Source organism: Triturus cristatus, chromosome 3_1 (assembly GCF_964204655.1).
Source record: "Triturus cristatus chromosome 3_1, aTriCri1.1, whole genome shotgun sequence".
Taxonomy (NCBI): domain Eukaryota; kingdom Metazoa; phylum Chordata; class Amphibia; order Caudata; family Salamandridae; genus Triturus; species Triturus cristatus.
The window spans coordinates 673,699,882-673,726,817 of NC_140583.1; the positions used below are offsets into that span (position 1 = coordinate 673,699,882).

At 45.0% G+C, this 26,936-nt stretch overlaps 1 protein-coding gene across 6 annotated transcripts in view; it reads left to right on the top strand.

Annotated features, from left to right (window-relative positions):
* NAP1L4 (nucleosome assembly protein 1 like 4) overlaps positions 1-26,936 on the top strand; it is a 1,162,803-nt gene that overhangs the window by 164,580 nt on the left and 971,287 nt on the right. For all 6 annotated transcript variants that reach the window (XM_085644739.1, XM_085644737.1, XM_085644738.1 and 3 more), the window contains one exon: positions 14,287-14,468. In XM_085644739.1, the coding sequence (XP_085500865.1) occupies positions 14,287-14,468 (182 nt within the window). The remainder of the gene's footprint in view (positions 1-14,286; positions 14,469-26,936) is intronic.

The window sequence follows — 26,936 nt, forward strand, 5'->3', positions numbered from 1 at the left end:
AACCACTGGACAGAATTGCACCAAATTGTGCATGAACTTAACTCGGAGGAGCACCTTTGCTCTGCTGGTACAAATTCATTAAGTTTTTTTGAGAAAAGTGCATAACCAAAAGATTTTAGCGGGCTTCAAGTGAATTTTGAATTTCTCGAATATTAATTCATTGATGCTTCTCTTCAAATTCCCCAAGGATAAGGAGTGTGAAAAATACATCAAATGAAAGAGGAACCATTTATTTCCCCTTTGTATGTCCTTGGAGCATTTAAGTGGCTGTGTCTGTGAGATCTGATTGCCCGTCAGCAAAGGAACGTTTTAGTTGAGGTGACCATTAATAATGCACGGCTCAAAGTGCATCATGAAAATAAGTGCCAAAGGAGGTGTAATGGGGCTGGGCGTGCATCACCCTACTCCTGGGAACAGGATCATTGGCGATCCAAATGTGGTAGATACTGTCACCTAAAGTAAACAAAACCCCAAACTTTTTGTGGGGTTTGTTAATTTTTTTTTTTAATTCAGTAGTGTCGATATTCTTCTGGGGAAAACATTTTACAAATACAAAAATTAGGTAACATGATAAACCCTGGAGATGGTTCAGAGCTTGTGGCCAGACCCAGTGCATGGCTAAAAGCTTTGCACCGCCGGTTCAGTGGCACGGGGCTAATGAGAAGCCTAACTTTGGGCTGGGCCCTTTCCCTAGTGTCCGCTGTGCACTGCCAAAGACTGTCCATGGCTGGTTCAGTGTGGGCTGGTGTAGGGTCTACACCCAGAGCACTCATGAATGACTGAAAGCACACACGTCTCTTATGCTGCATAGTAGAGTGTGAGTATGTTAAGAGGATAAATGTACAGCTTGTGGCCAATCCTGGTTTCACTTGAACAAAGCCTTTGTACAGTGAGTTTGGCAGGGAAAAGATGGTGCAGAGGAATTTGCTGGAGGCTTTTCACATCAAAGGTTGGGCTCACTGGAGACTGGGTATTGGACCTAGTCACTGGCCAGACCCTGCCACCAACCCTTGCAGTGTCTGGCGATGTTGGCGCACGTGAGGTTGGTTGAACTCCATAGGCTTGGTTAGCCCCCAACACCTGCTACACACTGTCTGATTTTAAAAAACGTAAATAGATGCAAATCATAAAGAAAATAACTGAAACAAAACGTTGATAAGTTATGGTTTGCTCTGGCCATTAAAAATAAACACATGTTTAAAAAATTCTGAAATTGACTTAGTTGAGCAAACCATACCTCACACCCCCATGCAGTGCTCATAACCTCACAATACGTATACCATTAAATAAAATAGCTTAGCAGCACATCATTAAATATCTACACATCTAAATAAATGAAGCTGTATCCATATTTAAGTCATCGCTAATGTTACGATGATATGTAACAACAATATGGAAGTCATGGACCTCATTTGTGAGGTCATGAGCATTGAATTTGGGAGGGTGGGTGTTTAACAGCATTGTCTGACCTTGTCAGTAATGCAGCCTGAATTTGACTCTAGGTGTATCTTGCAGTACAGTAGGAGTATGATGTACATGTTAGCTATCGGAAGCTCAAGGTCAACTTCTTATCCTCTTTCAGTTCTGTAGTAGAGCTGCACTATAGCTAAAATGTAAGGCTAAGATACTGGGATCCCATACTGAGTAGCAGGGAGCAGTACCCAGTGCAGCTTTAACCTAAACACATTCAATTGATTGAGTTTCTGGCTCATTGGTGCCCAGGAAGAGCAGAGTTGCTCTCCTCAGCTCTGTTTTGACTGACTCCCCTACTAGCCATCTTCCAGACTCTCTCCAGCTCTAGCTTAAGCTGTCAACCCTTTTTCACGGTAGTTTGCTTCTCCTCAGCCAACTAATTCTTATGGGCCTTGCCCTCTATGGAGGGTCACCCCAAGCCTTGTTGCAGGGATTCTGCATATGCACAGAACTATGCACAGGAAGAACAGGACCTCAGTGAATTCTGGTGTACCAAAAACTCACCTCAGAACCCCTTATCCGACCAGCATCAGTGTCCCATTTGTTATCCGAGTTTTATCTCGGCGGTCCCAATGTATAGACAACCCAGAACAAGCGACTTAGGGTATTCTTAGGAATGGTGGGAATCAGAAATACCTGTTCGTAATTATTCTCATATCAGTCCACAACAGAATAAACAGAGACACAGTAAAGTTTAAAGAGTTTATTTTATAAACCTCGTGTCACAAGATGCAGTACTTTGGCTAACATAAGCAGACAAATGATTAAGATCAAAACCATCAGCATAGTTACAATACCATAGAAAATGAAAGGAGTAATCATAATAAAATGACAGTGGATATCAGCCACCTTCCTTTCGCTAGTAAACTAATATTATTATTATTAGACTAATAAAAGGTCTCTAGGCTTGAATGGGGAGCCCCATACCGTAAAGATCAGCTTAGTGGAATCACATCACAGGATCAGTTAGACTCTGCTCCTGGGAAAGCTTTTCTTCCGAATGTGTGCAAAACATGCAGCACTGCAATATTAAAAGCACTCGAATTTCAGGTATTTGCAGCTGTGTGCGTGTTATGGCTAAATAGTGGGCCGATCAACCCGAACCAAACAACATGCACCGTCTAGCGACCCAGACTGTTTCTTTACACAATGTTCAGACCAAGGTTGCTGCTCACTGTTAGCGATGTGAACAACAGACATTTCTCATGTGAAGCAAAGTCGAGCAAGCATTTCTCAACTAATAACATGTAACTACAGTGTCGTGTGCAAAAGCAGCAAAAGCGGCAAAATGGCTTTCTAACATCTAACGCGGTTGTGCTAACTTAGCATTGTACGTATATAGATAGCAGTCTTCACTACACCCCCCCCCTTGATCGGACCACTAACCAGTAGGGGCGCACTTTCAAGAATGCAGAGTTCAAGTTTGATATAACGGAACCAAGGGCATAAATTGTGAGTCCATATAAGGTAAGTGGAAAGTTCGAAGAAAAAAAGGAGAGAAAAAAACCATTTAAAGGGCAAAAAAATATCATCGATTGATGTTCAACGAAATGAAGGGGGAGAAAAGTTAATCCATCAAGGTATAAGCACAATAAGTTGCAACAGCTTCCAAGAGGAACTCATTGGAACGTTCTGCAAAATTATCTGCCATCCAGTTCAGCAATGGGAAGGAACACACATGTTCCTCGACAACCGGAGCCTCTAGCACCATCAGAGGACAACTGGTGTGTTCTTCAAGATAACTTCTCGCTAAGAATTCAGCTGCAGCCGTTCCAATGTCCCAATTCCCTAGGACTCCATGTGCTGCTCCACAGGCCATAATCCTGACGCCAGAACAGTCCAACTCATGAGCCACTAAGGGGCTCATTAGCCAATCATAATCCTGGGCAGGAGACAGAGTTCGACAGGCACAAATCCAGAGCCCATTGGAACGGACAATCTAGGCAATGAAAGACGGGCTGCACACAAGTAAAGTAGGGAAACCGGAAGGACAATCCATAGGCTATGCTTAAAGTTGCCAGTGGTAAAGTGCCATAGTATTCAAGCATCCGGTTACGAAGATAGATCAGCCGTGACATGCTATCGTGTGACGCAAGTTGTGCATCCATAGCGTAGTACGCAGATCAACAAAAGCACCCCAGCTACGAGGGCGAGAAGCAAAGGGAGACCTCCGAAGACGCTGGCAAAAATAGAATGAAAAAATGTCGGGATCACACCAAAAATAGTTTGAAAGGATGTCACGAGGCCGGAGCCCACAAGTTAAAAAAAATTAGCCAGGCCACTTGTTGACGAGGCATTAAAGATAGTCTGAATCAGGGCCCCAAAATGACGTGGGAGATCAGTATTCAAAAGCGCTTGCACCTCTGTGCGCGTGTTTGCTACGTGAAGGACAAATGTTTTCCGGGATGAAGTCCACGCAACTTCTTTTTGAGACAATAGAGCCCTTATTCTGCTCATCTTGTTGAACTCTGCTTTCAAGGTTGGAATGGAAGGCCAGATGGCTACATGAAGCCGTCCATGCGGGGGTGGGAAAAGGACGTTATTACAGCAGACTACTCTCTGTGATACAGTCACTATGTAGGGAATTCCCACTAACATCCCCACAGCAAGCTTCATTATTTAATAGCAAATAACTACAGTTAGCAAGCAGCGTAAAAGACGGTGTTATAACTGGCACTGGGATCCCTTTCAGGATGCAAGCTAAATTAGGAGCGTGCACATTACATGCACCATGCAATTGAATGTGCCTACACACCACAGAGTGATCTGGAGTGGAAGTGCACTCTTCACCTTTTAAGTAAACCTCTTTTCCGTCCCTCACGCATCTGTACGTGAATGGGAGTGACCAAACTTCGTGCAGGAAGGCAGTACCCAGTTTTTCATATCTGCCAAGGGCATAATGTTTTATGCACGAACTGAACTTAAACAGGGGGAATGGTAATGTGATCAACCCGTGGATAAGCCACACCGCGGAGTTTAATTCGGCAACAGAGAACGGTAAAGGTTCTAACTTTTCAATGTGCAGCAATGAGTATGTTGCATCTTTCATGGACATGAACTGTTGTTTCGCAGTTAAATTAAAAGGAAGGAACAAAGATGAAGTATTCATGTAATCCCAAGGGACTTTCCCAGCTTTTAACATTTGCAATGTCCATGCAAAGTGCATAATGGAACTCAATTGATTTTGACCATGATACAAAACAGAAAAATCATCCTGCACAATGTCTACTACAGATGAAACAATATTATCTAAGGTATAAATTCTGGAAGACAGGGTGTTAATGCTATTATCTATTACAGCCAATACTTTCTCCGTATTGGCTTGATCAATAGCTCGTAATCTGGATGCAGCTTCAATCTGTGATAGCTTCCAAACTTCGTTGTAAACAGCATATACCCATCTTTTGGACCTGCCAACCGCAGGTCCATTAACAAAATCATTTGAATCTATTTTGTCGTTCAATTGTGATAAATGAAGTTTAACAGATGCTAAGGTGGAATGTTGCAGCCAAGACTGGCATAATGTCCCTACTGAGTAGGTAGTTACAGTGTGAGACGATTCAAAACGCATGTCTACACGAACTTGTGTATACCCCGGCGCTAAATCCAGAAACCGATGTTGACAGGAATCTGAGCTCATTTGCCATACTAACAACCCTTCCGGATTCAATTCAGAAATATTGAAGGATGTGTTGGAGATGTATGACTGCAACGTAGCAAGGGACAGATCCGTATGATTATCCCAATTAGGATAAGCACCCAGACCCGTATTGGAGGGAGAATTTAATTTTTTAGAAGTAGCCAATCCAAAACATGTAGTCTGAAAAATTTACCAATTCAAAAATAACATGTGGCTCGGGATGAGGCAGGCACGATGCAAAGCTTCTGTTCCCCGTACCTGCCACGGTTTAGAACCCCAAACCGATTTAAGATCGATAGTAGCTTTCCACAGATCATAGCCTCCGATTGCCAACTCGTCCATAAAGGACTTGGAATACAACAATTTGGTGTGTGTCAGTCTAACTTTAGAAGCAGATTCAGCCGCAACCTTAAAATAAAAGGAGGCCGGATTCGACACACTAAAATCAGAAAAATATGTGAATTTGTCCACTAACGTGGTGGAGCTGCCCAGCCTAGGGGCTGGACAGTGTTCCCATTGTGTATAATTTACAAAATTTCTAAACGTATTTGCTTTGTGTAGGAAATGCGTGCCATAATGTTGAATTGCTCATCATAATAAGCAGCATCTAAATACAAATCTTCAGCATCAAATGCAGCATAATATTTCAAATCAGAAAACAGTGCTTCTATCGCTTGTACATCCCAATCATCCGAGTGGATGTTCTGCTTAACTACATCACCCATAGAAACACGAAATACATTTGGCACATTGATTACTTCAGTGGGACCATGAATTTGAAATTTTACAGCATCCCAAGCGATCCCATCACGTATAGGCCAGGCAGTAATGTTCACAAAAGTCTGGTCCCTTTTCATGATATGTGATGAGGAGTGGGGAGCCAATGTTCCATCAATTAGTCTAATTGTAGATTTTTCAGGTAGTGTCCATTTATAAGTCTAAAAATCACTACCACAAAACCAATGGATATAAACACAAAAATACATATGAGCACCAGCCAAATGTAAGTCCAAGGGGTAATTAAAAAATGTCTTTTGAACCAGGCAACAAAAATCAAAACTTTTGAAGGGGCAATGGAAGTCATTGAATTAGTGTCAAAGGAGTAGCGCGACTGGGTAACTGTGGTGGATTGTAAAACAGGCAACGGGACATCCGCAGGATAAGCATACTCAATATCTTCAGGTAAACCACCAGGTGTCGGTGGCAATAAAGGACCAGTAACTGTATGCATCTCGACGGCAACATCAGGCAAGGTGTTAGAAGCTGGGGCCACAACAGAATTTCTCAGCATTGAAGGGCAAGAAACCGCTGGTGTCATACTAAGATGAATCGGCCACTCGCTGTAGCTTGACATTGTCAATAGAGATGTACCTGTTATCCTTGCGACCAGGAAGTGGAGGTAAAATGACTGTACGTGTACCCTGTACTCCAAGCACCGGAACTGGTGCACGATAAGAGGGGCCAAACTCCTCCTTGTTCTCCACCTTCTCACGGACCAGATCACCAACTCGAGGTAGCCAGCCGACTACCGGAATCTGAAGGGCAGCATCAGATGTGGAGGGTACGTGTTCCTTCGCTAGACTGTCTCTGGCTTCTTGTAGATTCTGCAATACAGCACAGTGATCATCTACGTCAAAGGGTGTGGCCGACGCCGACCTGTCTAGACCATCAAGGTCCGGGACAAACATTTGTATGCCAAAGAGCATCATTTATGGGGTCCGCCCACCCAGAGACCTTCTAGGGAGATTATTAAGTGCACGTTGCACGTCATACAAGTGGGCTAGCCAGTTCCGGCAAGTACCTAAAACCATGGCTGTCAAAGATTGCTTTAAGTCACGGTTCATTCGCTCCACCACACTATTACCCTCAGGTCGGTATGGAGAAGAAAATTTGACTTGGACCCCCAAATTTCTCATGGCTTCTTTGTACACCTTAGAGGCGAACGCAGGGCCCTGATCAGAATGAAAGGTTCCACATGCAAAACTTCCAACAAAGACACGCAAATCCTTGATGACAGTACGGGCATCAGCACTCCTTTGTGACCACACCCAAAGAAAACATGTGCACGAATCCACTGCAACCAAGATGTATTTGTACGCAGTATCAGAGGTAAATGGACCGCAATGATCTAAATAAACACAACCCAGTGGTTTATTAGATATGTACAACTGAGTTTGTGGTGGGCGCGCCGCAGTTGAAGGTTTTATCTGCTGGCAAATGTCACAATTAAGAACATAAGCCCAAGCTTGTTTATATAAACCGCACCACCAGTAACATTGTTGTAACAGAGATACAGTAGGTGCAACGCCGGCATGCGCAGACGCCATGCCCTCGTGAGCTGCTAATATCACAGATGGTCTGCAGTCCGCGTTGGGAATCAATCGGTCACCAACGTCGTTAATCCTCACTAATGGGACGTTATCAGGACTTAAGCGATAATGGTAACGACAAGGGAAACCTCTTGGATATTTTGTTCCCTTCTCTGTAGCAGCAATAGCTGCCAAGATGTTATCATCAATCTTACTTTGTGATCTTGTAACTGCTGCTACTAAGTATGTCGCCACTGCTGTTTTTGCTGCCTCGTCAGCTAGGCTGTTGCCGACAACATGGACACCAACTCGTTGGTGACCAAGAGTGTGAATAACATTCAAGAGAGGCAGATGTTCTTTAAGTTCTGCCACTCGAACCCAAAGCGTTTTATGCTTAATTGTGCTACCTTTGGAATCACGATAATCATTTTGAGACCAAAAATGTAGATTGTCGTTGTAAGATTGTACACAATAAAACAAGTCACTCACTATAAGAGTAGTGACTCGAGGATCAGCAAACTCCAGTGCAAGCACCAGAGCACGTAGCTCCGCCAACTGTGCGGTACAATCACCCAATGACTGCGTATGCACGACATCGGATTGGAATTCACCATTCACGAAAGTACCGACCACAATTGCGCAGGCCGCTGAATAGCCATGCTTTGATCCAGTTGCCGGTTGCGCAGAACCGTCCGTGTAAATGACACAATGGTAATCCTCGAGCGGGCGCAAAGACAGAGGAGCTGGATGAACGAATTCATACTGCAAGAACTCCTGAGTCTGTAGAGCCGCGTCAAAGATATGTGACGTCGGGCGATGTCAAGGAAGTGGCCCATTGTATCCACCGTGGATGCAAAGCCTTAGAATTTGGTACACTCGCTTTTGTCACCGCCTCGAGGGCAGGGTATGGTGTTACCACCAACATGCGTTTTCCTTGCGATAGCGCTCGTTCTTTCAGAATCGCCATCTGCACTGCCGTTAGAACTTTCTCGACAGCGGAAAATCGCAATTCAGCCGAAGTGTACAGGTGTGATTTGTAGGCAATGGGGACGGTGTCGCCCTCATTGAACGTTAGGTACGTGAAACCCACTGCGCCTGGCACAATTCTTATGATCAGGTTAGTGTGGTTATCCCGTGTCAGTAAGTATTTTGAAGCAAGAAGGTCAGCTTGCAGCGGCAGCCAACATGATTTGGAAAAAGTAGGTTGTACCAAGGCATAAAGCGACTTGATACGCTGGGCATAATCAGGAATGTACGTTCGACCGAAATTCAGAAAGCCCAGCAGAGATTGTAATTTCTTCAGTGTCGTCGGGGCACGTAGGCATGCGCATGTCTCTGGGAAGTGCGGAGTCCGTCCTCGACCTTCATTGTTGAGTTCGTATCCCAAAAACAACACTGTATATATTCCGAAATATGAGACTTCGCAAAGTTGAATTTGTAACCGAAGTCTGCAAACAAAACAATAATGCGGTCAACGCGACACAGATGCGGCCACAACTCGTCATCTGTGAGATAAATATCATCCACATAAGAGTACGCATCAGGGTCTATGCTCTCCAGCAGAGAGACTAAACGAGCGGCGAAGACACCAGGGCTGTTTTTATAGCCCATCGGTAATTCTTTAAAATGTTTTTGTTTGCCACCCGAGGTAAATGCCGTCCACTCACTACGAAGAGAGGACAGGTTATGGCTGTAAAAGCCATTCTAAATGTCAAGTGTGGTTTTAAACCGTTTTCCCACGAGACTATCGACGAGAGCCGAACTGTGGGTATTCTGTACTGCGCATGTCCGGCAATGAGAGTTTAAATGCCGGTAATCCAAAACCAGGCGGTACGACCCATCAGGCTTCGTCACAGTGAATAAAGGATTATTCATTGGTGACACACATGTTTCAATTACACCTTGATATTCCAATTGTTCAAGGATAGCCGCGACGTGAGGTCTTGCTTCGCGACGCATGGGAAATTGGGGTTGTGGCTGGGGCGTGGACCGCAACGGAATCTCATGGCTGGGAGACAATTTATCCCAGCCTACCGGATTACAATACAAAGCAGGTGCAAGCACCAGAACCCACTCCTCGGCAAACTTCTTAGCTTGGTCCTTTGGCAATGTGTGCGCAAAGGACGGGAGGATCATCTCTTCCCCTCTAGGAGCATCTAAAATGAAAGCCGGGGGCCAATCAGCCGCTGCCAATAGAATATCATTGGAAGAGGTCAGATTATCCCAAAAAATCCCTTGAATCGTGCATTGTACGTCACCTTCAATTAAAAGGACTATATTATACAGTCTATCAGGGGGAGCCACTCTAGTGTCAGCAGTTTCTACAGTTATGAACGTATCCGTTGCTGTCGCCACCAGATATGGACGCAGTGCTTGTCGCACTACTGTAACTTCCGCCGCGCTGTCGAGCAGCGTTAGTGCCCATGTCAGGTTCTGAAGCTGCGTCCGCACGGGTGTCGTTGACGTGCAGACTCGTCCTGCTTGCCTTTGCCGTCAGTCTGACAGGGTTGCTCACGACTTTGGGCACCCCTTCCTTTCCCACGGTTTCCGCCACCGGATTGTGAAGCCGATGTTTCCTGTGAAGAACGAGGAGAGCGTTGTTCAGAAACCTGAAATCTATCAGGTGACTTAATAGTAGATCGATCGCGCAGATCATATGTGCGTTCGCTAGACGACTGTACGGGTGAGGCAGGACGAGTCCCCTGTTTCTGTTGCTGCTTCCCCTGTTTCTTTGCTCGCCAATTTTGTTTAGGAAAATTTGGGCGTTCGTCTTTAGTAGACGAGCTCACCTTTAGTTTGCTGTACTATATCAGGAACTATCACAGTTGGTTTAACACCCAAGGCACTACGGCCTACGGTCCTATAGGCTTGCGCAATTATTTTAGCGAACTCCTTAGACCTGTCGAGTTCATCCACACGGACCTGCTTATTAGCTACTTGGAACTGCATGGCATCGCCTTTGAGGTTGCCCATTACCATGGAAGCCACCACATCGAACACTCCGACAAGCCTCATTCCTAATTCAACAGCAGCCTCCGCTCCGTGATTCTCTTGAACACGTTTAATGACGGAGGGTAGTACAGACATAGACTGAGTGCCGAAGCACTTCGAGTAGGTCGCGGCAAAGACCTTGTCCCAGTTTGTGCAATCGGCCATATCTGGGACCAAGTCTTTCGGCAAACTAATGGTGAGAATCCTGTGTTTCTCCACAGGAGAGGTATGCGGAAAAACCGCCTCCAGTTGGTCAAATTTCTCAGCAAGCCAATAAGGTAAATCATCCTTACATTGGGGGCGCTTGCCCATAACCGAATTAACCATAACAGGACTGATAACCACCGCATGATGGTCTGTTTGCTGTCCCGCAACAGCAGGTGCCCCCACCTGCACGTTGCGTGACACGTACTGCACTAAAGCCCTATGAACTGTAATTAGGGCAGTGTGTAGCACCCGCAACTCAGCCACCGCCACCGTGAGATAGCGGGGATGAGGCGTAAATCCGGCCAGCACCGTCCATGTGGCCCCTGCAAAAGACAACGGGCCCATTCTAGCCGGTGCAACCGCATGGGGAAGGGCGCCATTAAACCAAATGGTATGCTGCCAGGCAGAAATAGGAATTTCTTGTGTCCTATACGGCGTATAGATCGCAGGTAGCTGCGTGGGAGTATAGGAATGAAACGTATCATTGTCTGCATCCACCGCCGGAAAAGTCAACCAAGAGTAAAACAACTCATAAGGGTAGGACGCATCAGCGCTTACCACAAAAATAACAGCCATCCCATCATCCGGCACCCCATACGTCGTCAAATGACGGTGTAGAGGTGCACGACTATGTGCGGCTATATCAACCGCCATAAGGACACACTAAAGAGTATCAACGATATCAACAGTAGCACTGGGGTTCAGTAAAAATAACCTTTTTAATGATCAAGCTTGAAAGAACCTATTAGTCGAAACACAGGTAGGTTAAACCAGTCACCCCCGTTAACCGGAAACAAGAGTGAGGGGGTTGTGGACTAATATAAGCACTACTAAGGCGTTTCAAAGCAATCAACCAAACGTTAGGCGCGCCATGTTGCAGGGATTCTGCTTATGCACAGAACTATGCACAGGAAACCAGGACCTCAGTGAATTGTGGTGTTCCAAAAACTCACCTCAGAACCCCTTATCCGACCAGCATCAGTGTCCCATTCGTTATCCGAGTTTTATCTCGGCGGTCCCAATATATAGACAACCCAGAACAAGCGACTTTGGGTATTCTTAGGAATGGTGGGAATCAGAAATACCTGTTCGTAATTATTCTCATATCAGTCCACAACAGAATAAACAGAGACACTGTAAAGTTTAAAGAGTTTATTTTATAAACCTCGTGTCCTAAGATGCAGTACTTTGGCTAACATAAGCAGACAAATGATTAAGATCAAAACCAATCAGCATAGGTACAATACCATAGAAAATGAAACGAGTAATCATAATAAAATGACAGTGGTTATCAGCCACCTTCCTTTCGCTAGTAAACTAATATTATTATTATTAGACTAATAAAAGGTCTCTAGGCTTGAATGGGAAACCCCATACCGTAAAGATCAGCTTAGTGGAATCACATCACAGGATCAGCTAGACTCTGCTCCTGGGAAAGCTCTTCTTCCGAATGTGTGCAAAACATGCAGCACTGCAATATTAAAAGCACTCGAATTTCAGGTATTTGCAGCTGTGTGCGTGTTATGGCTAAATAGTGGGCCGATCAACCCGAACCCAACAACATGCACCGTCTAGCGACCCAGACTGTTTCTTTACACAATGTTCAGACCAAGGTCGCTGCTCACTGTTAGCGATGTGAACAACAGACAGTTCTCATGTGAAGCAAAGTCGAGCAAGCATTTCTCAACTAATAACATGTAACTACAGTGTTGTGTGCAAAAGCAGCAAAAGCGGCAAGATGGCTTTCTAACATCTAACGCGGTTGTGCTAACTTAGCAATGTACGTATATAGATAGCAGTCTTCACTACAGCCTTTTGCCTTTTACCCTCCACGTTTGGCTGAATTTGTTTTTTGTTGGTTTTAGGACTCTGCTAACCAGTGCTAAAGTGTGTGTGCTCCTCCCTTAAAACATGTTTAAATTTGCTTATGCCCAAGTGGGATATTTAAGTAACTTGTAAGACACTTGTAGGTTGGTATACCGTATATCCTGGGCCTGTAAATTAAATGCTACTGGTGAGCTTGCAGCACTGATTGTGCCACCCACTTAAGTAGCACACTATGTCCCAGGTCTCCCACTGCAGCCTGAATGTAGTTTTAAACTGCAATGTCGACTTGGCATTTAAACCCCCTTGCCAAGCCTTAAAGTCCTCTTTCATTACATACAATTCATCCCTAAGGTAGCCCATAGGGCAGTGTGAGTAAAAGGTTAGACATGTACTTTGAAGCTTTACATATCCTGGTAGTGAAACACTCCTACATTCGTTTTTTTCTCTACTGTGAGGCCTACCTCTCCCAAAGAATAACATTGGAAATTCCTTATTACATTTATTAAGTTGTAATTTCCACTTTGGATCTTGATAGCTATGTCATGTTTGATGTCTCTGGAATCTAAATTTGAAATCCTAACTTATGATAAAGTTGAATTTAAATTACTATTCTGAAAATTGCACTTTTAGAAATCTGGCATTTTCCTGCTTAGCCTTTTAGTGCCTGTAGCCTTTCTCTGGTCACATGACTGGGTGTAGCTGACAGGCTTTGTGTATTCTTCCTAGACAGCCACACACAGTGGGGATCTTAGGTGTGCCTGGATGATTATTGGGTCAAATAATGTATTGAAATTCACTGTATTTGTCTGAATTGGTTTGGGATTTTGCTTGTGTTGTGTTTTCACTTTATTATGGTTTCCGTGCTGCATAAATACTTAACATATTGCCTCGAAGTTAAACCTGACTGCTTTTTTGTGCCAACTGACCCAGGGTTAAGCAGAAGTTAATTTAGTGACTTTTTGGGAGTTCACCCTGCAAGGGATTGTGGCTGTTGATTCACCAAGGCTCACACTCCAGTAAACCAACAACCCAATTTCTAACAAATTCACTATGGGATCGCACCACAATCTATCAATACTTAGCTACTGCTGTCACTGAATATTTGTTGCTTTTGTTGCCCATCGTGAATGGATCAAAGTAGGTTTGTCATGAATGATTTAGAGGGTTATTTATGTTTTTAGAGGAGATGTTCTCCAACTCTGTAAAACTGCTCCCCCTCATCAGTTAGAGGTGTGGGAACCGCTTACTTATTGAGGTGGAAGCTTAGCTGATGCCTTTGGGAACATTTAGCAAGTGACGCATACACCATAAGGTCACTGGTTAATGAACTTCAGAAGCCCTACAATTGAGGGTGGGCCTTCCCGTGTTAATTTTTAACAAATCATGGTGGTCCTAGCCTGGAAAAAGCAGAAATGTTCAAGGCGGTGCCTTTTTTTTGTTGTTGCTTCGCAGAAGTAGACCCTGCTTTGTGGGAGTGTAGTTTCTTAAAAATAAAAAGATTACAGAGACAGCTACAAAGATATGGCAACCTATCTGAGAACGAACTTTCACCTAACAACTATTGGATTGTGTCAACAGAAACGCTTTCGGCCAGGTTGGTTTAAGTTTGGTCTCTGCCACATGAGCAGTTTGACAGTCCACCCACCAAACTGTAAATGACCCTATTGCTCATAAACTGATAACATAGTAACAGTGCCTATTAGTTATTAATATTCACCACTTGACAGCTTTCCCAATTAGCAGAATTATCAGAGTGCATATGCTTATCTCTTCATGATGATTCCTGCCTGATTTTACATTTATTCTGCCGAAAATAATTTCGTTTTTATAATTTTACAGCAAAGCAGATGATAATCCCTCAGACCCCATGGAAGGGGATACAAACAGAGAGGAAAAAAAAGATGATGTTATGGCCGCAGAAGAAACAAAAGAAGACAATACAAAAGCATTAGACATAAAAGAAAGTGTTAGTAGCACAGAAGCGAAAAAAAAAGAAGATACAAACACAAGTGAAAAAAAAGGTGAGAAACATAATAAATTGTGGTTTTTATTGTAATCTAGTATTGTTAATTGCAAGGTACATTTTTATGCCCCTTTACATATCTGCCGACTCTTACTTATGACTGAACATGAAGGACCTTGTATACATAATTTTCTTATTGCATGGGATACCTTTACAAGTATAACATTATCTACTTTTAAAGGTGGTGGTATGCGATATGTAGAAAATGGGTACCATGGAAATATATGACGAATCGTTTAATTCTCTTGAAGCTTGTTATTTTGAAAGTATTGCCGACAAGGTTTACTGGGTTTTTGTTAAATTCTCAGGTGAACATGAGATATTATTTCAGAAAATATACTTGTCTTCATTGTACTCAGGGTCTGATATTAAATTACAGTATCACAACTACCACTTTTTTGTAAAGAAGAAAGGAAGTAAAAAACACTATCATTGCATAGATGGAATTCGTGGTAATAAATATCTGGGTCGCTTTTGCAAATTTTACAATGGCCATAGCTTTATTGGTCTGAATGGGAATGGAGGGTTTCTCGTTGATACCAAGGATTTTAGGGGATGACAGACTGTGAAGCCGTGCAACTGAGAATGGACGGGTTTAGTATATCATTTGTGAATTTTCTGTAGAATATGTTGATAAAAACCTGTGACTTAATTTTTCAAAATGTTTCCATCCCTACCTTTTTTTTTTATCTTACCCCATTCTCTCTCCCAAAAGCTCTGTATCGTTTCACTGAGGCATTGACTTTTCAGGTTCACTCGGACCATTATGTATACTGCACACTAATCCAACAAATAAACTTTGAACTAAATAATTTGCTTATGCATTGTTCATTTATTTCATTGTAAGTTGACATTTTTCCCTGATGGAACAAGTTTCTGTGCACTCAGTCTATCTTCCTTAAGCTCTTCGGTCCCCTAACCCAATTGACTAACCTGTTCTGTTTCCACATGTCCTTGGGTGACCATGCACTTTGATCTAATTTTCCTTTTGGTGCATGTGTGGTCCCATTTGAATGCTGATTATTGCACAGTATATGCAGATTTTCCACAGTTTTAATGGACAAAAAAATCAATATTTTGTTAAAGACACAGAGGCTAATATCATGCATAATTCCTTTATTGCCCTCATACACAGCGATAACAAAAGAATCCGAATTAGAACCTTAAACATTCTGCAACTGCATATATTCCTGGAACCCGCAGCCATCTTCCTTTTTGCTGCGAAATAGCTCAAAGTGCAGTCCAACATGTAAACAAAAAGTAACTCTTCTTTTGCTGTTTGTCCTTAAACGACTCCCATAACATCCACAATCTTCCCTCCATAGGCGCCATCTTAACGTTGTCCTGGAAAACAAAAACTCAAACACATCAATAGGGTTGGGAAGACCATGGGAGAGATGTTAGCAATCGTTCAGCTCTCTCAGATTTATGGCCGGCCTCATTTCCCTGTCTTTTTTCTCTACTAGAAAGATGTTGCTTACAAAACACCTTGGACGATTCTTTGCTCTCTCTGTGCCTCCACTTCCTGAGTTACTAACACTTCTGGCTCTCTTGCAGGCCTCAATATTCTGGGACACCCATTGTGCACTGATGTCCCTGCAAAATCCAACTGATATCCTTGCACAGTACTCAACATCCATGGATCTTTTGTAAATTCATCCACCGTGACACAAACTGAGCTAGTCTGCCGCCCAGTTCTGCATGGATGTTCTTGTTCGAAACATACCTGCTCCTCCTCTTGATCTCCTTTCATTTCGACTTCCTCCTGACCTTGATCTCTGTCTTTGTGGATAAAAAACAGCCTTGTACCCATAACCATAAGAGTCAAAATCCTCATGTAAATTACCCACAAGTGATGCCTTGTCCACGGCTGAGGAATTGACCCCGAATTCTCCCGGCCCCACAAAAAAGCTTTCCTGGTTTCCTTCTGAACCTTATGTAAGGAATTAAATGTGCACACATACCTGGACATATCCCTCACAAATTCCTCCCCAAACAGGTTACCATTGCTTTCTACCCGAAACTCTTTGCTGGCCAGCTCTGCAAACTTTGGGTCGATCTTCAACATGTTTTTTCTCCGCTGCATACATAGTGCACTTTCGCATTACCCAATAGCCCTCTAGACCCACTGGCCCATTTCCACTGCATCCACGCCTGTATTACCTGCATGGCCCTCCTCATACATGTCAAACACTTTTGTCAGCTTGCCTAGTATATCTAAGAGTCTCTCTTGGCATCCCTTCAGACCCTTGTCGAAACCCTTCCTAGGGTCACGGCCCGATTTTTTTTTATATTAAAAAAAAAATCCCCAAAAAAAATCATTATTTTCAGATCCAACGACAGCATATTTTCCACCTTGGAAATCAACATAGGCCTTGGACATTCAGACCTCAACCATGTCTGTACCTTCTTTGCTATTTCTTGCTGTATCCAATTGGATAAATATTGAGCCACATGCTCAGCTGGCATCCACTGAGGCAATAATGGATGCTGTATCAAATGGAGGTGGGGGTGAGGGAATCCATAAAATCACTAATTTCTAATTTAATATTTTTTTGTTCCACCTTGTGTTTCTTTGACTTATAACATTCCTCCTTTGTTTCCTTTATCTGATGAACGTGATATCTACGTCACCACTACTTAATGTCCTGTCACATGCCACCACATTCTGACCTTTCCCTTTAGCCTTTATAGCTTTCCCGAACTCTGGAGCCTTATGGCCAGAACCTTTCACATTCTAATTGCTATGCACCTTAATGTGCCTCCGTTTTTTCAGGCCAACTAGACGTGACGCACTTGCCGCTGGCTGAACTTCCTCCACCCACCAATACTTTTCATTCCCCACTTCATTCCTAGTGGTACCCCTTTTGCTTATGTGCCTGTCTACACAGTTATCAATTGTTTTGTCTAATCTTTCAGCCAGATCTACATAATCCTTGACATCAAGGCCAGCACCTCTATTGGTTCCATAACGATTTTCCTAAATTCCTTAAGTAAAATACTCTCCTCAGTAACAATATACACCTTCTCTTTCCAAAGATGTTTCCAAACTGCAGATTGACGGAAGTTCACCAACTGTCAACCTCACCGATATCGTACTATGCCCAAAATATGGTGCCATATATTCTCTGCATTGCCCTATTACAGAATTCTAACTGTTCAAAACGGCCCCCCCACGCATGCGCGTATGACAGCCTAATTAGCAGGGCACAAGTCCTAAAAAAAGAAGTGGGGGGACGCTCCAAATTAGGTGGTGTCACCGGAAGTGACCTCACGGCAGGAAGTGACGTCACGAGATGTAGTCCCCATTAATTAACAAAGGTTAGAAGGCGATGGAAGCAGGTTCAAAGGGCAAAGGAGAATGTTTCCGTTGGAATTAGTCACCGTATTGACACTCAAAGGAGCGGGGAAATTAAAGCTGCGCTTGTTCGGTGCGTATTTATTGCCCACAGTAAATTTGCCGGTCTCCGTCTGAAATGCATGAATACATACTGACCTTTTCTAATATACGGCCACGAGCGCCCGTCTGTCATACTGAACGACTCCATCAACGTGAAACAACTTAAAGAGCTCTGTTCGCCCTCTCTCGACAATAGAAGGTGGGGTTTGGTGACTGCTGAGCGCGCGCGCAGGTGCAGGCTCGGGTACCGGCTCCATCTTTTGGGCAGGGTGGACGGCGTCCACCCGGTAAAAACCCGGTAAAATAAGTGGGGGGGACGCCGTCCACCCGCGTGGTACCCCGACTCGAGCCCTGCTAATTAGCCCAAAGTAGCTTCCCCCATTCATTACAGCGCAAGCCTCGCACCAAGACACCGATCATGATCTCTCCTGTGAGCGCCCAACAAGCTGTGTGCGACACACCTCGTGCCCGTGCCGACGCCGCTAGTTCGCTATGGAACGCTTGAGTTTTTCCTCAAATAAAAATACCATTAAACCGTGCGCTGCTGCGTTTTGGTAAACGCCTCAAACTGAACTTAAATCAACCGTTCTCTGAAACATAGAAACCTACATGCTGCTGCCCCTCCACAAACTTCGCAAAACTGTTACCCAACTCGAAAATAGCGCTCAGCATGTGTTAAGTCGCATGCTGTGCTCCAGCCCCAAGCAGAGCTTGTGCCTGGCCAATCAAAAGAACGACTCCCAGCGCATATTAAAGTGTACACAGCCCCATGATGCCTACATCACTACTGGTTTAACTCGACTTTTAACCATTAAAACATCAACTCAAACTGTAAAATCTAAAAGACTAGCAACTTAAACCCACATGGTACAACCTTTTTCCCAACAAAAATCCAGCACAATAATCTATCTACATATAATCAAATTAAGCTACAGATTGTGTTTATCTGTGTATAAGCAGCAACAAAGAAAGACGATGGCTGCTGGTTGCAGAGTTATATGCATGTTCCAAGAAGTTCCAGAATGTTTAAGGTTCTAATTCTGATTTTTTTTTTTTTTTGTTGCTGCTGTGTATGAGGGAAATAACGGGATTATGCCTAATATTGGCCTCCGTGTCTTGACATAAAATCAGTGTTCTTATTTTGCTGTTTGCAAGGGCGTTGTTCTGTGTGGTTCTTACTTTTTTTTAAGGTTTGCTAGATCTGTGTTTGGACTTTGAACTTTTTAGGACCGACCAAACTAGAGCTCATTAATTGAACCCGAGACCAAAGATGCATAATTTGTAGTTACCAATGTTTGTTCCCCAGGGCGTACCTAGCATTGATGCCTAAAATGTTTAGACGTGGCAAATGTGAGTTATATCGGATGCTCAGAGAAGGCGTTGAATCGTGGGAATCTCCCGCGACACCTAACAAGCTCTTAGTGCCCAAATCTAAGGCGCATGGTAAGTACATTTCAGTTCAAAATTCCCTTATTAGCAGTTGGTGCTGATTCACCTTTGAGCCCTGTGAGCAAAGCAAAAAAATGGCTTTGGGCTCCAAAATGCTGATGTGAAGACACAGAACGTATTTGCACTTGAGGGAACAAAAATGTTGCCTCATCTAAACTCTGAACACTCGGTTATGACTGAAGCTTGACTGAATAAAAGTTAGAATGAGGAAACTCCTTAATAGTGGGCATATAACGTGCAATTCGTCCTCAAAACCTTTATACCCCCTTTTCCCCCCACAAAACACTTTACAAGTGATTGGTGTTCACTGCATAGCATTTATTATTTGACTAATAACACCATCTTTTTTGTTGATAAACCTTCAACATTTTTACCAACTTTTATTAAATCAAAACCATCACTCATTACTGAACATAAGATGGCGCCGTATACAGTGCTCCCTAGGTTACCACGTATATACAATTCGGCATCACTAGATCCACTCTTGAGGGGTGTTGTACCAGCAGGCCGCAACCCAACCCCTTTTCCACTACTTCCATCTGAGGTAACTATCCGTCGTCTACCCTTTAGACGCGACCAACAGAGCACTGCTTAGCGCCTTCCTGCACAACCGCTCTCTCCATCTTGCTTCCTCCAAGCACCGGCTACTAGGGTAGGGCCGGAGAGTCCAGGGCCACCAGCAGGACGGCCCCCTCTCCCGCCAGCCCATGAGCCCCAATGACTACCTGCATATTGCAGGGTCAGCCCATTTTTGCAAAAAGAAGTCCCCGCCCTTTCTCTCTTGCCCGGGACCCCGCCACAGGACGAGGAGACAACTGGCGCTCTTGCCCTCCCCCAACCGCTGCTTCACTTTCCAGATGTAACACTATGTCCCTGCTTCCCTTCTAGCTGTAATGCGATGGCCCCAAAAATGGTTTGGACGAACAATTCCAACCCTATCTTAGACAAATGCAACCCATCTTCCCGATACAATTCAGTGTTTAATGCCTGCAGCAAGCTATGCCTAATGGAACGTATCTGCGAACCTCTCAACAGTTTTGCCACCTCCCTATTCAGTTTCCTCACGGACGTGTTCACCGCGGCTGATGGCACGTCGCCACCCCAGACCCTCCGCGTGAGCACCTCTGACCAAAATATGGTGGTGTCTGGTAAGACCCTCCTTACCCATGAGAATGTAGAAAACAGCGACTCCTTCACCCCCCTCCTGCCACCTGGAATCATGCTTTCACCTCCCGAGTGAATCACCAGCACGTCTGGAATGGGCATACACTTGTCAAGCGCACTCTGCAAATGGGCTGTGACGTCCTCCAAATGTTGCCCGTCAGTCCCCATCCAAATATGATTGACTCCCATGGCCCTTTGTGTTCTCGCTTCCCCGGATGTGCTGATCCATTGCCCTGCTCTTTGTATGACTGAGTCTCCACACCAGCATACCTGCGTCCACTGACTTGCAACCACTGCATGAAGTCCAAGAAACAAATAGAGAGAAAAAAGGAGAGGAGCATCAGTACCAAAATGCCGAAACCAGACCCCTGCCTACACCAACTGCGGTCGAACATAAACCTCAAAACAAGATGAATTCCATCTGCCCACTCTCTTGATTGTTTCTGATGAGAGTCCTAAATTCGCTGCTGTCGTGGCCGCCCCAATTCTGAATGAATGTGATGTGAAATGAGCAGTCTCTTCGCCCAACAGGCCCAGAGCGCGTCTACATAAGCGTGTGAACTGAAATCTTGTCAGCGGCATTCCATCTGCATGAAGGAGTCTATCATCTCTGCCCCAAGGCCTCATCTGCAAGAACTTCTCTACCAACACCACCGGGCAATAACATGCCCCCTGTACTGCTCTTAGCTGGACCCACACGCCTTTACCCAGAGGGTCCGTTTTTGACCTCCTCACTTTAACCTGCAGTAAGTCCGCGGCCACCACCACATCGCCCATAAAGATTCCCCCTTTTATGTCCGCCTTAGAGCCTGGTATAAGCTCAGATATCCGGAATGCCCCAAAGAAGGCTAAAGAATACGCTAAACTCAGCAGGTGCACTTCGTATGCTGACACACACACCTGTGGTAACACTCCCAAGATATTTACCAGCCTTCTGGCATCTATGGGTCTCCTGTTATCCTTCACCCCTGGCGCCAGTCGCTCCCAGCCTTTTATAGCCCGTCTGACTCGGATGTCCTTAGTGGGATCCTTCACCCCTTTTAATCCCGCAAAGAAGGCAATTGCCGACAACTGCCTCCTAACCAGCGACAACGACCTTCCGTTCTCTCTGTGACGAACTATGAACAACAGCACTCTCTGCGTTGTGAATTCCTCCACACACCCTGCTCCCTTTGTGACTGTTAAGTAAACCTGCCATGCCTTCTCATACATACACTTAGTCTTGGGTGCAACTGAAGCCGCTATCAGGTCAGGAGCAATGGGGCACCAAGCTTCCACAGGCTTTCCGGATAGACCGTCATCTGATCGTCTGCTTGTGGCCATCGCGCTCTGAATTCTGTCAACTTAAAACGAGACAAGGCGTCAGCTACCGTGTTATCCACACCTGGTACATGTTTGGCCGTAAAATACACATTACGCCTGAGACAGCCCCGCACCAATTCTTTTAGCAAACGGAGTACCCATGGACATTTCGCCTTTTGACTATTCACTGCCATAACTACCAACATACTGTCCGACCAAAACAAAATGCGCTTGTTTTCCAGCAAATCCCCCCACACCTGCAGAGCCACAATAATGGGAAATAACTCCAAGAAAGTGATATTGCGGTCCAACCCCGTCCTGACCCACTCCGCTGGCCAATGCTGCATACACCACCTTGATCCTAGCACTGCTCCGAAACCGACACTGCCCGCTGCATCCGTGTAAAGCTCTAGCTCACTGTTTGCTTGTGCTGGTTGGTGCCAAATCACCGACCCATTAAAATGCTCCAAGAAATCTCTCCACGTGACCAAGTCGTCTTTCACTTCCACTGATAGCCTAGTGTGGTGATGTTTCGCCCTTAAACCAGACATAGCCCTGGCTATATTCCTCAAAGACCATGCCCATGGGTATCACCCGCAATGCGAAATTGAGTTGCCCCACCAACACCTGCAATTGATGCAAAGTCACTTTACGTGCCCCTAAGCACTCGTCTACTGATGCCTGAAAAGCCCTTATTTTGTCTTGTGGAAGCCTGCAAACTCCCTCCACTGAGTCTATCTCAATGCCCAAGAAAGTTATGCGGGTCGCTGGTCCCTCCGTTTTCTCCTCCACCAGCGGCACCCCCAATGCCTCCGCTATTCGCTGGAAGCCCAGCAAGGTCTCCTGACAAGTTGACGAGTTAGGAGGCCCTATAAACAAGAAATCATCCAAGTAATGCACCACATCTTGCGTTGCTACAACATCCCGCACCGCCCATTCCAAAAAACGACCAAATGTTTCAAAAACCGCACACGCAATGGAACACCCCATAGGCATACATAGGTCCATAAAGAAATTGCAACCTAGTGTCTTCTGGGTGTACCGGCAAGAGGCGAAAAGCGGACTCAATATCCGATTTAGCCATCAACGCGCCCTCGCCTAACCTCTGTAATTTATGAATAGCGGTGTCAAACGTGGTGTATCGCACTGCACACAATTCTGGATCCAACCCCTCGTTGACTGACAATCCTGGTGGACTGGATAGGTTATGTATCGGGCGATATTTCCCCACCTCCTTCTTTTGTACCAGGCCCAGTGGTGAACAAACTAAGTCCTGTCTTGGCAATTGCTGAAAAGGCCCGCTACCCTCCCCAGCGCTATCTCTCTCCAAATTTTTTCTCTGGTCGCCACTGGATTTCTTAGCACTGAGAGTTGATTGCGCGGTGGCACTGAGGTGGGCAGGGCTCTAGACGGGATATGGAAGCCAAATTTAAACCCTTGATACAGAAAATTAGCTTCTGCCCGCCTCTCGTATCTGGCGAGAAGGTGGACCAACACATGCAGGCGTATGTGAGTAGGCAACCTCTTATGATGGTTGGGCAGGGCGCCCCTTGAGTTGTGCATTGGCAGGTGTGCGCTGGTCCTTAGGTTTCCCCACTTTTTTGTAGCACTTGTTTTCTGGGTGCCCGAGCATTCCACAGAAGGAACATATGTGCTTGAACCTACATGCTGCTCCTCTATTACAATCGTTCTTGTTGAACTGCCAGCACGCTTGCCTCTTATCCCCCGCACCCCTGTCTCTCCGAAAGGAATGTATGGTCTTGCTGCCTGGTGCGGCTGAATAGAACATTGTTATTACATTTGGTGTATTTGAAAATGTCATTACTGAGGTTTACTACATTGTCTATATTCCTATTCATGTTTTAAATAACTTGTACCTTGAACCAATATCTCATTTAATTAATCATTCAGGGAAGGGCGGGGTATTCGAATTCAAATCACGATCACCGATGTGAATAGTAGAAACGTGAACAGATTTACCAACAGATAGCAGGGGGTGAATTATGGGAGTTGTATGCTAACATCGATGTGTTGAGTCAAGCAGCCACACGGGTGGGCGTGGTTATGACGAGGGTTACAAAAACGATAGTATCACGTGGCAAGGTGAAAGGGACATAATTTCCACAGGATAGACGGAAGGAGCGGCACTTGCAACTGTTTAAAGTAAGATTAGCGGCACGCTATTGTTCTTGAACTAACTAAATGCCTTAAGCAGCATTGAACACCTAGATTAATAGACGGTTGGTAACTCCTTCGGAGTGCTATGAGGGATTAGTATACCAGGGGGTAAAATTGTGATAAAGGGCTGAATTTTTTTAGCGGGAAGGCGTTATTGTTGGGAGCGCTAAGATCGGGTATTTACATGAATACACTGTTGTTTAAACGTTAGTTGGTTGGAAATCTATGCACCATTGTAACAGCATTTATTTGATTCTTAACTTTACAGATACAAACCCCTGATGAAGGGCAGAAGGTGCCCGAAATGCATTGGGTTAAATATTTGGTATTTCCTACAAAGAAACTGGGATTCTAACATGCTGTATCAAAGGCGATTGAGCATAATACAAGCATTTGAAAATTGGAAATTACTGGTTTCGCATTCCATACAAAAGAATAATAAAATGAAGATTTTACAACTAAACGTGGTGAAGCTTTGAATGAAATTGATTTACGATGATTTTTTCATCTTTATACGGTGTGAGCATCTCGGGACTGATATCACCCATATCAGCAATCTCATGGCTGAATAGAACTCCCCATGCCATATATTGATCTCCCGCTGATCCCACGCCACTTCGGGCCTCACAGCCTTCATCTGCCTGAATTTAGTATCATATTGCAGCCAGGCCGTGCCCTGAAATTCAGAGGTCGCCCCATGAATCAATGACATGTAGCTTATCAACTGGGCTGCCAGCGTTGGGAACCGCTCTACCATGATAGCTGCATAAATAGCTAACCCGGTCACCCAGTTCTTTAAAGACCATTCCACCCACACTTTCTCCTGTTTCAATTCACCTTCTTTGCCTGCTCTGATCTTCCCTGGAACCACACCCGCAATAATCAGATCGAAAACATCCACATATTCACCCCTAAAAATCTTCTCCTTGGTTTCCGCCGGCACGTGCCAAGTTATACTTGCTGCAGGCGACACTGCCAGTGATGCGGAACCATACAGGACTGGACTGTGTGAAAGTGGGGTCTGCGCCGACGCAACCGGCGCCGGCGGTACCGCCGGCGCCACTGCAACTACCACACCCCGAAGCCCCTGTAGTACTCACCGGTCCTTGAGCCGTTGTAGTAACTACCACAGGCGATTGTAGTACTCCCCCTGACTGGACCCACACCTGAGCCACCCCGCCACCTTGTTGCGCAACTACTGGCGCTGGCGCCTGCACGGTATCTGTTGTCACCTGCGTGGTAGCCCTTGTCATCGCCAACCCTTCCCCCTGAGTTGCCGAATTTTGTTGATTCTCTTCCAGGGGATCTTTATCAATAGTCATAAGCACTGAATATTCCCACCCATGTGCGGGGACCCCGGAAATAATAAAATTATATATGTAAAAACCATACATATATACAGCTCTGTATATGTATAAACATATATCATTTTTTCCCAAGCAAATGCAGCCCCCATAAAAGGCTAGACAATGTATATATAAACATCCAATAAAACATATAGGTATAATACACCTAAATCTCTCTTTTATTTTATTTTATTTTTTTTAATTTTTAAATGAGGTAAAAACACTCATGAGAAAGAAAAGAACACTGTGAGAAACACAGATCACAAAAACATTGTTAGCCTGCAGGCTGCATTGCAATACAATACCATAGACTGAAAAGCTCTGTACAGGTATAAACTGGCACCGTGCCTTTAAGGCAGCCCTGACTGTAGTATCCCATCATGCCTCAGGGGTGACAGTTGGGTCAGTTGTTCTTTCCGGCTCCTTCAGTCAGGACCCTGGAATTCAGCTCTCTCCTTTTTGACTTTTCAGTCAAGAATTATTGCTTTTCTAGTAATCTTTTAAAGCTTCCTCTTATTAATATCTGTGAGGAAGTTTGTATCCTGTGTTTTTTGACTATTTTCAACAGAAAAATGCCTTCGTTATTTATGCCTTGCCCTTCCTGTGGCAAAAAGAAGGCTTCTTCAGACACACATGCTGTGTGTATCGTCTGTTTGCCAGAATCTCACTCTCCAGCTACATGTCGTCATTGTAAAGACCTCTCCAAGAGAACTTTGAAGGAGAGAGAGAGGATTAGGCTCTATGGATTATCAGTGGAGCGGTCGACGTTGAAGCAGCTGGTCCCTGTTTTCTCTCCTTCGGCGTCGGGCTCGGCGTCGAAGACTCCAGCGGCGGGATCGTCGCTGAGAGGTGAGGAGTCCAGGGGGAGTCATGCTTCGAAAAGGAAATCGTCGTCCACTCTAGACACAGCGGCGAAGCGGATGCGTTCGTCGTCGGCGACTTCGACGTCTAAGAAATCATCGGCGTCGAGGGAACGTCGTCATAGTTCGCCGTCAAGGCATCGCTCGACGTCAAGACAAAGGCATCGTTCGACGTCGAGAGAGAAACATCGTTCGACGTCAAAAGCGGCAAGAGGAAAGTCGACGTCGACAGAAGTTCGAGGCGTTCGACTTCAAAGTCTGCTACGACGTCGAGACCTAGATAGTCGTCGAGACCAGGTTCGCCGTCGAGAGAAGACCGACCGTCAGCGAAGACACTTACGACGTCAAAACCTTCATCGTCGGAACATTCGACGTCAAGGCAGGCGCCTCCGTCTAGACCGGCGTCGAGGCAGGGGCCTCCGTCGGGGTCGGCGTCGAGGCAGGCTCCTCCGTCGGGGTCGACGTCGAGGCAGGCGCCTCCGTCCTCACAAGTCTCCAAGGCTTTGGAGAAAACTGTGACTTCGAGGCGAGATTCCCCGTCGGGGTCTAGGCCTCCGTTCAGACGAAGCCCTCCGTCGACGACAAGGCTCTCGACGTCGAGGCAGGAAGACTCACCAATTATCCACCCGGAGTCAAGGCCCAGGTCTCCGGTGATAGGCTTATCACCGTTGAGGCGACACTCTCCAGTGGGTTATCAAGAGCTGTCGCATGTTCGTCTGACTATCGAACCAAAATCCAGGCGCAAATCTCCTCATAGACTAGTGTAT